At 41.0% G+C, this 15,045-nt stretch overlaps 1 protein-coding gene across 28 annotated transcripts in view; it reads left to right on the top strand.

Moving 5' to 3' along the window:
• Positions 1-15,045, top strand: part of ptprdb (protein tyrosine phosphatase receptor type Db) — a 156,962-nt gene that overhangs the window by 75,231 nt on the left and 66,686 nt on the right. For all 28 annotated transcript variants that reach the window (XM_055009700.1, XM_055009701.1, XM_055009698.1 and 25 more), the window contains one exon: positions 12,651-12,800. In XM_055009700.1, coding sequence (XP_054865675.1) covers positions 12,716-12,800 — 85 coding nt within the window. In that variant the 5' untranslated portion in view covers positions 12,651-12,715. The remainder of the gene's footprint in view (positions 1-12,650; positions 12,801-15,045) is intronic.

Here is a 15,045-nt window from a genome sequence, read left to right as displayed (position 1 = left end):
TTGCCACCCACCATGACCTCAAAAATAAATTACTTTGTTTTCAAGACTGTAAACAGGCGTAAACATTTTTGCCTGGCTCTGTCCAAAGATAACAAAATCCAACCACTAGCACCTCCGAAGCTTACAAATTAACACATTATACTACGTTTGCCGTGTAAAAATAAAAAATCATCATAATAAAATGGGAGGTTTATGTAGCAGGTTGCTTCTTGGCTGATATATATCAGCACTTAAGGATGCCACTATCTGAGGTAAAAGCTCTGAGTAGGCTACGTCTTTCACCACTGCTCTATGGAAATTCTCCTTCCGCCTCTTCCTATTTCTCTGAGTAGTCTCAAATTTGGATTAACATGCATTGGTGATAGATCTGGGACACATGTAATATTTTTGAAGTCATGGGGCATTAAGTTCCTAATCTAACAGTACAGTAGCCGTCTTACTCAAGGAACTCGTATAAGCAACCCTGCTGTTATATGAAGTGTTGGATTGCGTTTAAGATCGACTGATACCGGATCACCGATAGAACTTTTTTTAAAGGGATATTTGGGAAATTGTGTCTGTCTCTTGCGTGTCTCGCTCTCTCTCTCCCTCGTCTCTCTTCTTTTCCCGCACACACATCTTCAAACCGCACACACACTGCAGGTCCAAACTTCCTTCCTCAATGACATCATTGAGTTGTGGTGCCCCCAGCGGCAGCAAGCCTAAGAAGGGCGGAGGCGCTGGCGCTCGGATGTCTGATTTGATTCACCCTGACAACCAAGGACCATTTGGGAGCCCTGTAACCACGGCAACTTCCATCACAACATTCTGGGTAGTTGGTCGACAGAGCTAGTCACGGCCGGTGTTCCTTGCATCTATTTTTAATGGCCAGTGTACTTAGCCGCTCTTCCTGGGTCTGTCTCCCCGCTGCCCCATCTCCAAGAAGGAGAGGCAGCAGCGCTTGGTGGAAAAAGCCCCCATTACATATTTATTGTCCCCAGTCTTAATTATTGAGCCAAAGGGAATATGGGCTCTCTCTCCTGTCTCTCTTTTTAACTTGAGATCTTCTCTTTCCTTCCATCGGTTTTCCTTCTCCCTAGTTGCCATGTGTCAGACCTCCGTCCTTTCAAACTATGCAACTTCATATCCATATAAAGCTACCACCAATGGAAAATATGAGGCTTTGTGTACACTGTTCTCTGAGCAGCTTGTGTTATGGAAAATTACAGCATCTTTAACTATTCCCGCAGAAAGCCAAAGGAACTGCCGTATGTGACATTATATGTGTTACCGTTCAAGACAAGGCTCATTCACAGCTCATATAGACATCTACTTAAGTATTTTTGTCTGCAGAAACTGCATTTATCTGCACTTCTTAAGCTCAGATCTTTCTGCTTTATACTGGCAGCACCATATGCAAGATATAATCAAGTTTCAGGCGCATGTTGCCTTCGTAATTATAATAGCTATGGTTGATTATGGAGCTGGCTGAGATCCTTCCTGCATAATGTCATGCACAACAAGAGATATAACAGTCATTTAAAAACTGAAGTGTTCACATCTTTGCATTTCCCTGCATGTTATTTTGAGTCATACTTGTGCTCCCACTACTCTGCTGGCCAAAATCAATCTGAGGGAAAAGGTTTTGTAACCCCATCCTTCTCGTTCAGCCATTGTAACATGACATTGGAGAAGATTGATCAAGAAATGTATTTTTGGACACAGTTATCCATCGCCTCCCCTTTGACCTTCAAGGTGTTTATTCTTTATCGCATACTAAACTTGAAAAATTTATTTTCTCTCTATTTTCTGTGGTGCTAGAAATGGTGTTTTTTTTGTACTTTCTCATATATCAGTATATTTTGTTCTTCTTCTGGGTTATTCTGTGCACTTGTTCTGAATAGATGAAGTGAAAAGATGAGGATTTCTTTTCATTTGTCCACTCCTCATGAAATACCCTTGAGGGAAGCACGGAGCGAGGGCAACTTTTTGCTTTCACATCGAGCTCTCCTTTTTCTTGTCAGCAGCTACTCCAGTGCTCATTGAAGAGGAGAATGTTTTCCTCTCACAATAGGAAGGCCATCTCTTCACTTGTGGTGGCAGAGTCATGAACTGCTGCATGGTTCCTCTGCTGCCTCCTCCTCCTCCTCCTCTTCTGATTCAGAAGGAAACTTTCAGTCATTGTGGAGCGTTGGACGTGTGAGCGGTGGATTCTGTGAATGGCAGCATGTTTGTCAAGCTTAAGAATGCAGGTAAAAGGCATTCAGTGCTCCTAAGGAAGGAAAAAGCGGGGAACTTAAAGTAAACTGCACTAAAGAATCGTAACCTATTGAGCATCCATTTTTAGATACTATGTAATAGAAGAAGATTGGGAGATGGGTTATAGCTGGAGCACCGTGTGGGCAAAAGGTTCAGTTATTGAAGGGTTAGCCCGCTTCTGGCGTAGAGGAAATCCATATTTTATTTGACGTGAGAGCTGCTCAAGGGCTGTAAATTATTACTGCTGTATTCCACCTGCTTGTGGAGGTCACCCAGCCAGCTAGATCGGTAGAACTGTGTGTGTGTTTTTGTGGCTGTGTCGCCACACATGTTCTTCCTGATGTGTGTCCAGCCCTACTAGCCCTATGGTAGTATGTGGAGCATGTCACAGAGCCACAGCAGTCACACCATAACCATACTGCAGGTTCATCCATCCATAGATCTATCCTTCCCTCCATCCATCCATGCACTAAAACACATTACAGAGATGACTGCCTCCGATGTGCCACTTTACCCCCAGCACTACAGTCTCTGTACTGTACATTGTATGCTGCTGGAGGAAGAAGTGATCATGGCCACAAAGAGCAGTAATGCAATAAGTAGATGTACGTCAGTACTGTACATAAGGATCATTTAGATTTACTGATAAGTTATTCAAATCTTAACTTTAATGAGGTTTTATCATTATTGTGCTACATATTCATCTTGTGACTATAGATACTTATGTTGCAGATAAAAATAATGATGTATTTCTGTAGTTTCAATATTCAAGATAGACAGACAGTCTGTCTTGACTAAAAATTAGAGTCACCCTGATGACTAAGAACATTAAAATAAAACTTAAACATAACACATAAATAATTAAGCACTGTAAAGGGAACATTTACCATATTACTTTCATTACTATTTAATCTTTTGGTGTATAAAAAGTCAGAAAATAGTGAAACATGTACTTCATTCACCCCAAAGTCCCATCCAAAAATCACCATTTTCTTTTTTAAATTGACCACTTCAGAAACCCAAAGATATTTAGTTTACTTTATTCTAATAGAAAGTAAAGGAGCAAATTTGCACCGTTTAAGACGCCAGATGCCAGTTTCCAGCTCTTTCAACTGACTAATCTATTAGCGGAGTGATTGTTTCTGCTTTGTTTTAGAGCTTAATTTAAAAAAAAAAAAATAAATTTTTACAGCTGCTGCTTATTTACTTTTTGAATGAATGGACGAAAATGCAAACGTGTGAGTTTGTTTCCATTGAGGTACTGCTGCTTCAGACTTCAAGTTGCTTACATCAGTTACACAGTGACAGATGTTAAATCACCACACTGAAGTAGCTGCATTAGTTCGCTTTCTCTCCCTCCTTGCAGTTGTTTCCTTCTGCTCTGCCTCTCTTCCTCACTGTACCATTCAGATCCTTCTCTTTAACCTTCTTGGCCCTCAGCTGGTGCTCATCTCTCATCTCCCTCTCACTCCTCCCCCCCTTCCCTCCCTCTGCAGTCCTGCTGCTATCTTTACGACCCTCTCACTAATGCACCGCTCAATTAGGCTTCGATGAGGTTCCCACTAAAGGCCGGGTAAATAGGTAATTACATGTTGTCATCCCCCACCTCTTGCTAATCCACTCAACTTCACTCCACTCATTTCTGTCTACCTCTCTCTCCCTCTTGCTCTCTCAATACCATGGATGGCTGCCAGAGATGGTCCAATAGAGGCGCAGCGTGGGCCTGTTAGTCACAGCTGGCTTAACCCTTCGATTGGCCACCTTCAGCCTGCACTTCAGCTCTGATATTTGGGAAACTGTATAATGAGAAACGAGAAAACTGGAACCACCCACTGGCTAAATGTTGACAGAATCTTGCCCGCTAATATGTTCCACATCATTTTGTCTATCAGAAAGACGTGACATGAATGGTCACAGGTGAAAAGTAGTACTGGCGAGGATTTATACTTTTTGTAAGACTAGCAATCAGGGAAAGAACGTGCTGTGGCTCTGCACTTTAATGTCTATTTCAGGGACCAAATAGTCCTTCATGTCTTAAGACTCAGCTGCTTTTGCACAAGGGGTTGCTGAAAAGGGCCAGTCAACTCAAGAGCTTTTCTTTTATTCAAGCATCAAGGAAACGTGAGAGAGACGAAGGAGAGTGATGTCTGCAAATGGAACTTTGAGACTGAATAAATGTCTTCCAAACAGAAATGGAAGCTGGACAACAATCGAAAATGGGCAGTCCTTTGCCACAGTGGATGAAATTCATAAAATTCTTATTTTTACACAAGGGAATGTGATATCTCCCAAATAAGATACTTGATTGACATTCCAGTCCTGCTTTTTATAGAGAGAAATGAGATATCTGTGAGACCCAAGTGGCACAGGCAAAAGAATGGAAGTACAAATGAAAAATAATAGTTTGTTTGGGCCTTTAGGGAAGGACAGCAAAGACAGAAAGTGAGAGGCAGTGTTGGGATTGGAGATCGAAAAAAATGTGAGAAGAAAAGGAAGAAGTCAGGCTGACGGAAATTAGAAAAAAGACTGTAAGGAATAAAGGAAGGATGGTGGGAAGGATAGGAGGACAGAGTGTTGGGGGAACCAAGGGAAGTGATAAGTTGAGTGCAGCCAGACAGCCTAAATCCTCATCTCAATCAATCACATTGTCCGTTCCTTTCCTCTCAGTTTGTCTTATTGATTTCTTGTTTCTGTCAGTGTCCTGAAAGTCAGCTCAAATGACTTCTCAGAGTTTTTGGGGCTCCATCTCCCAGTGAAAACTAGTATTTTCATTTGTTCTCATATTTGTTTAAGGAAGCCAATGGTGTAGCAACCAATTCTCTTATATTATACTCATGTAAAACTACTTCACATTTATTCATTATTTTTTAAAGTAGTGTCACAACCACTCCCTGCCAATTCAGGAAGTATTGCGGCTTTGAGTACAGCTATTTTCCAATCTTTTAGGGCAAGTTAAATAGCAGGTCTTGAGAATGAATGAATCACAGTATGATCAGTAATTTAATGATCCCCGCAGGGAACATTTTGTACCAGTTTTTTTTAAAGTTAAAGGTTATGAAAATTAAGTTAAAAATAAATTAAATTACTTCTCATGAAGTTCAGTGGAGCATTTTGTCATTATTACTCTAAACATACTTAGAAGAACATTTTGTGGAGAACTGGAGATGTTGTCCAGGTTGTCCAAAAAGATTTTGACAAGTTCCCTCTCACTGCTGCTGCATGTAGATTGTCCAGATCCACCCCCAGGATGGAGCAAGTCTTCTGAATGAATTTTCTAATAGAGTATTTTGGCATTTTCCAATGTCAGACTTTTGCAAACCACAGTGTAGAAAAAGGCACCAGACATCATAGACTCATAAAACATTTGCAGCATGGTGCCACAAACATTAAAGTACCAGCACCTTGGCAGTAAAAAAGCAGACTCCTCCTTTGGTGTAGAGAGCTTTTGGTTTTTGGTTTGGAGTTTTTGGTCAAATCCAGTTTCCTGTCCAAGTGAACTCACGGGTATTTGTACTCCTGTACCATCTCAACCTTCTTTCCCCCTAATGGAAAGAGGAGTAGTGGGGCAGGTCTTTGAGTTGCACCTGAAGTCCAAAGGGGATAGGGTAAGGAGAAAAAGGGACAGGACAGTCCCTTGCAGTGCTCCATGACTGTTACTTACTTACTTGTTACACTTACTGCTGTGGCTGACAATGCTGAGGATGACTGGTCCATGATCCAGAACATCAGAGGAGTATGGCAGTCATCTGGTTTCTCAGCAGGTCCGACTGAATGGTTTTAAGATGCTGGAGAAGTTAAACAACATCATTTTGGTTATGCCTCCTGGCGTGTCAAAATGGGTGTAGGGAATGTCGAGTAGTTGTACAGTGTAAGTGAATTGTCAATTGCGACATGCAGTTGGTAGTGAACTGGAGGGGTTTAGTGAAGGTTGGACCAGTGTGCAAAGGGAATCCAGAAGTCGTCTTTCAGAAACCTCTGTGAGGTATGAGGTCAAGGACACTGGCCTGTTGTTGCTTATTGCACTGGGACAGGCCTTCTTCAGTCCAGAAACCAGGCAGGATGTCTTCCACAATGCATGGACCTTCTCCAGACGACCACAGTTAGAGACGTGCTGAAGTCTGACACTGAGCATTATTGGGGAGAGTTGACTTAGCATCCCTCTTAATTGTAAATGCGTTATTGATGTCATTGTTGCTGGGTCGCTGCCATTGACTGTATATAAAGATGGACAAAGCCTCAGTGCCACATTATGCCTAACTCTCATTTCTATTCAGAAATAAGCAAAGGGGTGAGGCAAATGCATAACTTCAAGCTTTCATACAATTTAAACGGGTGAGTTATATAAAATTAGCTATAGCGACCAAATCCTTTTTTTGTACCAGGCTGTAAATATTTTTATTTCTGCTGCAATATTGTGTATTTTAACACTGGGTTTTATGGGAATTTACTTCCTTTTGGAGGCAGCCCCAAGTGGCCATTTGAGGAACTGCAGATTTTGACAGTTTGGCGTTAACCTTATTTTGACGTTCTGCTGCAGCCTCCAACATGCTCCTGTGTGCCGCCGTTTACTCTCTAATAGTCACTTACAGCTGTTTCTGGACACTTTAAATTACCTCTTTATCACCTAAAGGCCCTCTTCTTCTCATTTAGGAGTGCTTTGATGTCTTTGGTGACCCAGGGCTTGTTGATAGGAAAACTGCATATAGCTTTGACAGGAATAGAGGTGTCCACTCAGATTGATGCACTCTGTGAAACAGCTAGCTGTTGAACATTTTAATAAAATGGCTTTTGGACTTTTTAGTGTCAAAATAAACAAATAATAGTAAGCGTAGTAATTGACATTGTAACTTGTCATGAGGACATTGTGACAAAATAATATTAAACTAAAATTATTATTCTTCCCTAATTCTAGTTACGTTTTTGCTGCCTGACCTAATCTTAAGGGCTTCTGTTGTTTGCACGTAGGAGAATGTGCACCATGGTCTTTTAGAGATGTTTGTGTTGTTGTGTTCATGCCATCAAGCCTCTGCAAACTTAATTTACCGATGACACCATCCTGTCTGTTTTTTCACGGAGATATCTGTGTGTATTTTTGCAGAAGCAATAGTCCAGCTCAATTTGGACTTAGGCAATAATTTACTTGTCACACACAGATCATGTGGAATCAATTGGGAAAAACTAAGCTAAAGGTGACAGATGAAAAACTTACGCTAGACAGCCTTAACTTTGTTAAATGCAAAATCATTGAATATGAACAGATATGCATCTGAATATGTAGGAAAGACATACTGCATGTGCATCTCTCCACCCACACAATGCATCTTACTCGCTTTCACAGAGATTAAAGTGATTCTTTCTCCTTGTCCCCTGCCTCATGTTCCTCTTCCTCCAACAAAAGCACACACGGAAACACACACATGTGCTTACTGTATATGTACATGATTACAGTGGATGTTCTTGAGTGCTAAAAGGTAGGTGAGTCACCCTGTGCAGAGGCAATTAAAATCTCTGTCACAGCACAATGTCATCCCTGCAGACAGTAGCACTGAGTTGCACGCCTTCAAAGATCAACGTTTCTCTTGAAAACATGCTGAGGGGTTACTTCTGGAGTCTGTTTGAGCCCGTTTGCGTGGAGTGAGGGAGATGACAGATAACTGGTAATCAGCATGTGTATGAGTTTATGTGCACACGCATGCTCACTAGTCATATACATCAAACAAACACTCTCCCTTCAAGCTATTTCCAGCTAGGTTTTCTTAGTTGTGCACTGAGAGAGACTTACGATTTGTGGACATTTTTGCAAATATTTCTTCCCTACTACTTGTTATCTATCTGCAATGAGCTTCTGTGAGTGTTTGTAGGTTTTTCTATGAATGAGGCGCAACATCTTCTTCCTCTTGTCCTCTTAATAGCATGGAGGCTGCCAGAGATGGTCCAACAGAGGCCCAGCGTGGCCCTGTTAGTTGCACCTGGCTGAACCCTTCAATTGACCACCTTCAACAGTCTGCTTAGTACACTGTTTTGCCCTTTTTTGTTTTGTTTTTTTAACCCGCACTGCTGCTTTGTTACTTGGGAAACTGTATAATGGAAAATGGGAAACCGGAACCACCCACTGGCTAAATGCTGACAGAATCTTGCCCACTAATAGAGAATTTAATGTGGTCCACATCATTTTGTCTCTCAGAAAGACTTGACATGAATGGTCACAGATGGAAAGTACTAATGGCGGGGATTTGTACTTTTTGTAAGACTAGCAATCAGGTAAAGAAAGTGCTGTGGTTCTGCACTTTAATGCCTATTCTCTTATCTCTCATGTCTCAAGACCTGGGTGCTTTCATGCAAGGAGCCGCTGAAAAGGGCCAGACAACTCAAAAGCTTTTATTCCAACATCAAGGAAACACAAGAGAGACGAAGGAGAGCGATGTCTGCAAATGGAATATTGAGACTGAATAAATGTTTTCCAAACAGAAATGGAAGCTGGACTCATAGTGGAAGCTACAGCCGTCACTATCTTGGCAGTTTCTGATTCTGCTTAGCTCTTGGTTCAATCCAAAAATTCGCAACGAGGTGTGTATAACTTCAAGCCTTCACACAATTTAAACGGATGAGTTATATAAAATATCACCCCTTGAACAGTTTTCAGGAATGAGGAAATTAGCATCTTCGGCTTCTTTGATGAAACTCTGGTATCTGTTTAAAGACTTCTTAAACACTGAAAAGATATATTATAGTCGAAACCACCTACAGTGATATAGAAGAAAGACAACCAGAAGAACTTGAGTCCTTCAAGGTTCTTGTTAGTGAGATTTAGTGCTTTAGTGTTAGTGCTGCCTTACAGATTCAAGGAACTATGGGTTACCAGGTGTTACCATGGTTACCAAATGATCTTGTACGCATCTTCTATAGATTGTTTATAAGATCCCTTCATTGACAGATCAAACGCACCAGAGTTCAACCAAAGACTTTCATGCCTGTACAAATGAGATGAAACAAATACAGCAGAGCTTGTCTGAATTGCACCACTGAAAGACCATCGAAATATGGATGTGACCACTCTTGACACTGAAAGAAATATGCTTTAAGGAAACTTCTCTTGAAAATCTCACTCACCACTGTCCCTAATGGAGCGGGAGGAGGGTGCAAACCTTGTTCTCCTCGCTTAGCTTATCTTGTTTTTCGTGCCGCGCTGTGATGCAACAAATGAAAATCGTCTCTCCATTGACATTTCTGTCAGTCTGCCACTGTTTCAACAGGGCAAATAGAACAAGTTAATTAGTATGTCTAATTGCATTTGGTGGCTCAGCTTTTGGAATATCAAATCTAATTAGGTTTCTCAGTGTTCTTTTCCATGGCACACGGTTTGCCTTAAGCTATGCTTTTTAGGATCCGTCTTTTGTCTTTGTCTCTGTCTTTTTCAGCATCCCTTCCAGCTGTACTACGCCTTTGCTTTGTAGTCTACCCTCCTCTCTCTCATCATCCGCCCACACTTTATTTTTCTTTTCTTTCCATTTTTGGATCACATTCTCTCTTTTAATTCACTTTTTTCACTTTTTCTTCCTCATCCTCCAACTTTCCAGCCCCATCTTTTCATAAATTGGCTTCTCAGTTACTCTCTAACAACTAAAAGTTATACCACTGGAAAATAACTTTAAAAGGCCCCTATAAATAGAACAGAAATAAATCTGTTAATCCTATAAACAGCTAATTATTGTAACTGCATTTTTTTTTGGATGATGTAACTAGCATTTTTTGAAAGTAATTTTCTCTTTATTAATAAGAATGTGAGCACATTCATAGACTTTTTGAACCAATTCACTTTGCTGTCCCCACATGTCCTTCTGTTTGTCCCAGAAAAAAACATAAGCCAGCCTGCCACCCTTGAAGTTGGTCTTTGTTCTGTCAGGAACTATCCGAAAGATAACTGTAACAGATAGCTGGGGGCCCAGTCAGACAGACAGTGTATAATTGAGTGATAGGGACTAATGTAAGTGAATGGTTTAGGGCTGACTGTGATGTACAGCAGCAGCAGAAGCTCAGGCACAGAGGGAGGCTTTCTGTTAGGCCCTTGGTAATACTAGCAACAACAGCCACCCAGATTACAATCTGGTGACTACCTGGCTGTGTTTTGTGAGTGTGTGTTTGTGTTTTTTCCAGTGTGTATATGTGGCTCAGGTTATCTTCATTTTGTCCTCTTTTCAGTACGTGTCTCTATTCTTGTCTGTTTGCCGCTCTACTTCCATTTTTTCTCTTTCCACACACTTTTTTCTCATCTCGCCCTCTCTCTTTTCATCTGCCCTCCATCACCACCGCGTCCTCAGCACCCCCCCCACCCCCCCGAGTTATCTTAGCTCTTTAATTAACGCGACATGCTGTGAAGTGAGATACTAAATAATGCAGGCTTTTCCAGTGACACCGAATCAGCTGGAGTGATTAGTGGCCACACACAATACACAAAGACACACACACCAAAACAGATGCTCTACTTTATCAGTGATCTACCTTTACCCGTATTCATTTTGCAGCAAATTGGACCTAATTGGATAAATATGAATATGAGTGCTCTGTTGAGAGTAGAATCTATTAATAAATCAGTTTTTTGAAAATCTAAAATGTAAAAGAAAACCCTGTTAACTAAATTAAGTTCACGGTATCCAAAGAATGTGTTTTCCTTTCTTGTTTACGCAAGGTTCCTAAATGTGATTCCCTTTCATGCTGTGTTGCTGAGTTCCTATATCTACTGTAGTAGTGTAAATCAGTGCAGAGGACTTAATTTGTGCACGGACAGATCTAGGTTATCCCAAAGCAATTGTTTTGGACCAAACCAAGTGGAAAATCCAGTGTGGGTTTAGTTGTTTGCTGCCTTGGCTGCAGGGATGCTAAGAGCTCTGGGTTCCAGTGTTCTTCCACCCCGCCCCCCGTGTCTTTTTTTAATCAGATGGCTTGTTCAGGAGTGGAGGGGATTAAGACTGCTGCTGCTGCTGCTGCTGCTGCTGATGAATCTGTCCAGTTTTGGAAAGCACACAAACACATGCACATACCCACTCACATATGCATGCAACACAGGACCACACAGCTACAAAGCATGCACACATGCATAGGCTGTACGCAAACACTTCAGTACGTCCACACACAGTTAGTGCTAATATACACAGGAATGCACATACAGAGGAATCAGCATATGCATGAACAAGCCAATATGCATGCATATGCTGCACGGTGAAGGCCTACATGTCTCTCTCCTCGGCCTCTGCTCACTTTCAGTGTCTCTCATTCAACACTGTCAGTTTCTGGACAGCAGCAGTGATCTGCCATGTCTCATTGTGTCATGTGATTTGAGCTGTGAGATTTCTGACACACAGACTGACGCCTGTCTCTTCTAATGCCAAAACGCTCACACCAGGCGCTGCAGATGGCAGGGAGACAGACAGACAGACAGACAGAAGGACGGAGGGAGTATAAGGACGAAAAAAAAAATCTGACTGATAAAATGGAGAAAGAGAGAAAGACGCCAGAGAGACAGCAATAGGAAATGAAAGGAAAGAGAAAGTTGAGTAAAAGGAAAAGGATACAAGGATTTGAGGAAGGAATGATTAGAAAACTGCAAGAAAAGTAAAAGAGTTATCGTAGGAAAAGACCAAAGATACACAATCTATGAAAGGAAGTGAGCTAAAGATGAAAGGATGGAGACACTGAGCTGTATGATCCAACATAGCCAGCAGATAACACCAGTCATTCTCCTCCCTCTGTAATCTCTCCATCATCCATCAATCCATTGCTCTATCCTGCCACCCCTCCATCTTAAAGCCATTCATTCCTTTTCATCAATCTGAAATCATGCCGTTTTGACGTACATTTGGAAGAAATCTGGTACTGAAGTGCAGCCTGCTTTATAGATTGTGTAACGGCTGAAAAAAAACTAATCCAGAAAAATTGAGGCAGTTGCTTACTTGGGAGATAATAGCTGAACTTCTGAAGAGGCTGATGTTTTAATGCTAAACGTTTGCCATAAGTTGAAATTCATCAGCTACTTTGCAAATGCACACACACACACACACGCACGCACACACACACACGCACACACACACATGCACACACATACAGGCGTACACATCAAAACACACCTCCGGCACTGAGTGTATGGTCCTAATGAAGCGAGAAGAGGAGAGGCAGCTGCATAACTGGAGTGTGAGGCCTTGAGGGAACTCACACACTGCAAGTCTGTGTGTGTGCGTGCATGTGTTCATGTGTGCGTGCATGTGTTCATGTGTGCGTGCATGTGTTCATGTGTTCGTGTGTGCGTGTGTGTATGCTCACAGACTATATAATGTCTGGAATTCTCTTGATTTGGACTTTCTCTAATGATTACATTTTCTTTTTCTTCCTCTTCTTGCACTCCCTGCCTCTCTCCCCAGGTTGTGAGGGCCTGTTTCTATCGTCCTGTTGTACAGTGAGGCAGTGAGCTCACGGTGGATACAGCATGCATGTGTCGACATATCCCAGGATGAACTCTGCCAGTCCAGGCCTACTCCTCCTCAGCTTCCTCTTCCTCGCTGATGCTGACTGTGAGTCCTTTGATGCTCTTCCACTGACATACAGTCCCACACACAGTCATCTATTCACACATGCAGCACTGTGGAAAAGTTTCAGGCGCTTCATTTTGCCAGACAACAGTAACCCCAAACATTCAGTCAGAGTTGCAGCCTTATCCTCAGTGACAAGAAGAACAATGGGCTCTGCAACAGATGGTCTTGTGTCCACAGAGCCCTAATCTCAGAATCATTTAGTCATTATATGAAAAGACAGAAGCAACTGAGAAAGCCTAAACCCACAGAGGAACTGTGGAAAATTCTGCAAAATGCATTAAGCAACCTACCTGCTGCGTTTATTTCACTCTATGTTAAATTGACTGAATTTCCAATTTTCTATATGTTTTGGCCGTGGTATATACTACCACATATCTTTTGAAGACACATTCTGTGCCCTGATATTGTTTTACAATGCACTGATGATCTCACCACCCCGCTGTATGTGTGTGATATTGTGTGTTTGTATGTGTGTGTTTGGTAGCAGGTTTGATATGAGGCCAGCTGTTTTTGTCCATCCCAGTATTACTTGGCATGGACAGGCAGATCACATATGGCAAATCAGATCATTTTCCTACTGCTTCTGCGAGTGTGTTCATACCATGTGCCTGTGAGTGTCTGTGTGTGTGTGTCTGTATGTGAACCCGGTGGCTCGTAACATCGTCCGATCCTTGTCAGATGTATTTCTCAAGCAAGTTTACAAGCACATTAGTATCCTGGTTGTGAGTCATATCCTGCTTTCAATTATAGCTGCAGCTAATGATTATGTTCACTGCTAAGCAGATTAGTGTATTGATTGCTTTCCTGATTATTTGTTTGGTCCATAAAAGGTCAGATTTTTCACTGTGGCTTATGTCATGTCTTCAAAACACTTGCTATGTCCAACCAACATTCCAGAATCCAAAGATACTCAGCTTACCATCATGTAAGGTTAATAAACGCAGGAAATATAATTTTTTTTTATAGAATGGAAATTGCATTAAATGTGCATTATAAAAATCTCACAAATAATAATGAAAACAACTGAAAAAATCATTAAAAACAAGTGTATTTCTCTCACTGAGCTCGAAAAATGTACAAAAAAAATGTATATAACTATTATAAATATTCTCAGTCACCAGCAAAACTGATATAATAATATATTTTAGGCACCAAAATTACACACACACGCACTGCTACAATTGGTTAGTTTGTTATTGTGTGACTTTGGTGTTTTAACATATTAGTTTGATCTAAAGCGAGGTAATAAAATGCCAAACTAACTACCTTACTAACCGATTTTTCTGTGTCAGTACTTCTATCTGCTTCTTCACACTTATAAATATAGTGTATTAATTATGGATCAGTTCCTCATACAGCTCTACTCCAAAATCCTGAACTAACTAAACACTTCTTCCTGGAACAACAGACTTAACTCACTCAGACGTCTGGATTTCTGGGCACTGATGCCCTTTCCAAGTTCTATTAGGTTTGATCTTTTCCTCTTATCAGCCATCTTAATGGAGGACATCAGCACCAGGCGACAGTCAATTTATCACTACATTGTTAATCTTGTTTTTTAGATTTCTGACTGACAACCACATGATTCCCGTTGAAGATGCACCTACACAGATAACTGATGATGATCGGAATATGACGAAGTTCTTTAGGTGCCAAAGATGCTTTTAAATTATAAATGCCATGATAAGTAGTCAGCTTCCTCAAATCCTATAGATAAAAGCTTATCTGAGTTTTTGAAATCAGGATATGGTGAGCTAATGCATTAATGAGATATTCTAAAAACCTAATCATTCCAAGGGTGCTTGTGTGCTTGGAAACGTACTTAACAGGTCTGTTTGAGATAAAAGATTTCACACTCAATTTTTCACTTGATGATTTGCAGTTAGGGTCTGAATCAGTGGTGATTATTTAGGGCGAGACTTAGCATAAAAGATATAAAACAGAAAAACAGTGTGGGAGGACTGAGGAATAATGTAAAAGTGAGAGAGGGCGCAATCAAGTTCTGTTGAGCTCTATCTATCACTTGACTATCTAGAAGACTTTTGATTTGCATATTTGTTTTTAAAAATGTTTGCTGTATAAGTGTATTGTGAGAATATTTGCGAAATATGTTATGTGAAACATGCACAACATGGTTTGTTTGGTGGAAGGAAAATGCAATGTAGTTTCAAGCTTATGGTCTTATGATGTTGAACATACATCATCACCGCCCTGTAAAGCAGAC

This window comes from Amphiprion ocellaris, chromosome 4 (genome assembly GCF_022539595.1).
Source record: "Amphiprion ocellaris isolate individual 3 ecotype Okinawa chromosome 4, ASM2253959v1, whole genome shotgun sequence".
In the NCBI taxonomy this organism is placed as follows: Eukaryota; Metazoa; Chordata; class Actinopteri; family Pomacentridae; genus Amphiprion; species Amphiprion ocellaris.
The sequence above is the reverse complement of the archived record's forward strand: the minus strand, read 5'-3'. Positions and strand labels throughout refer to the sequence as shown.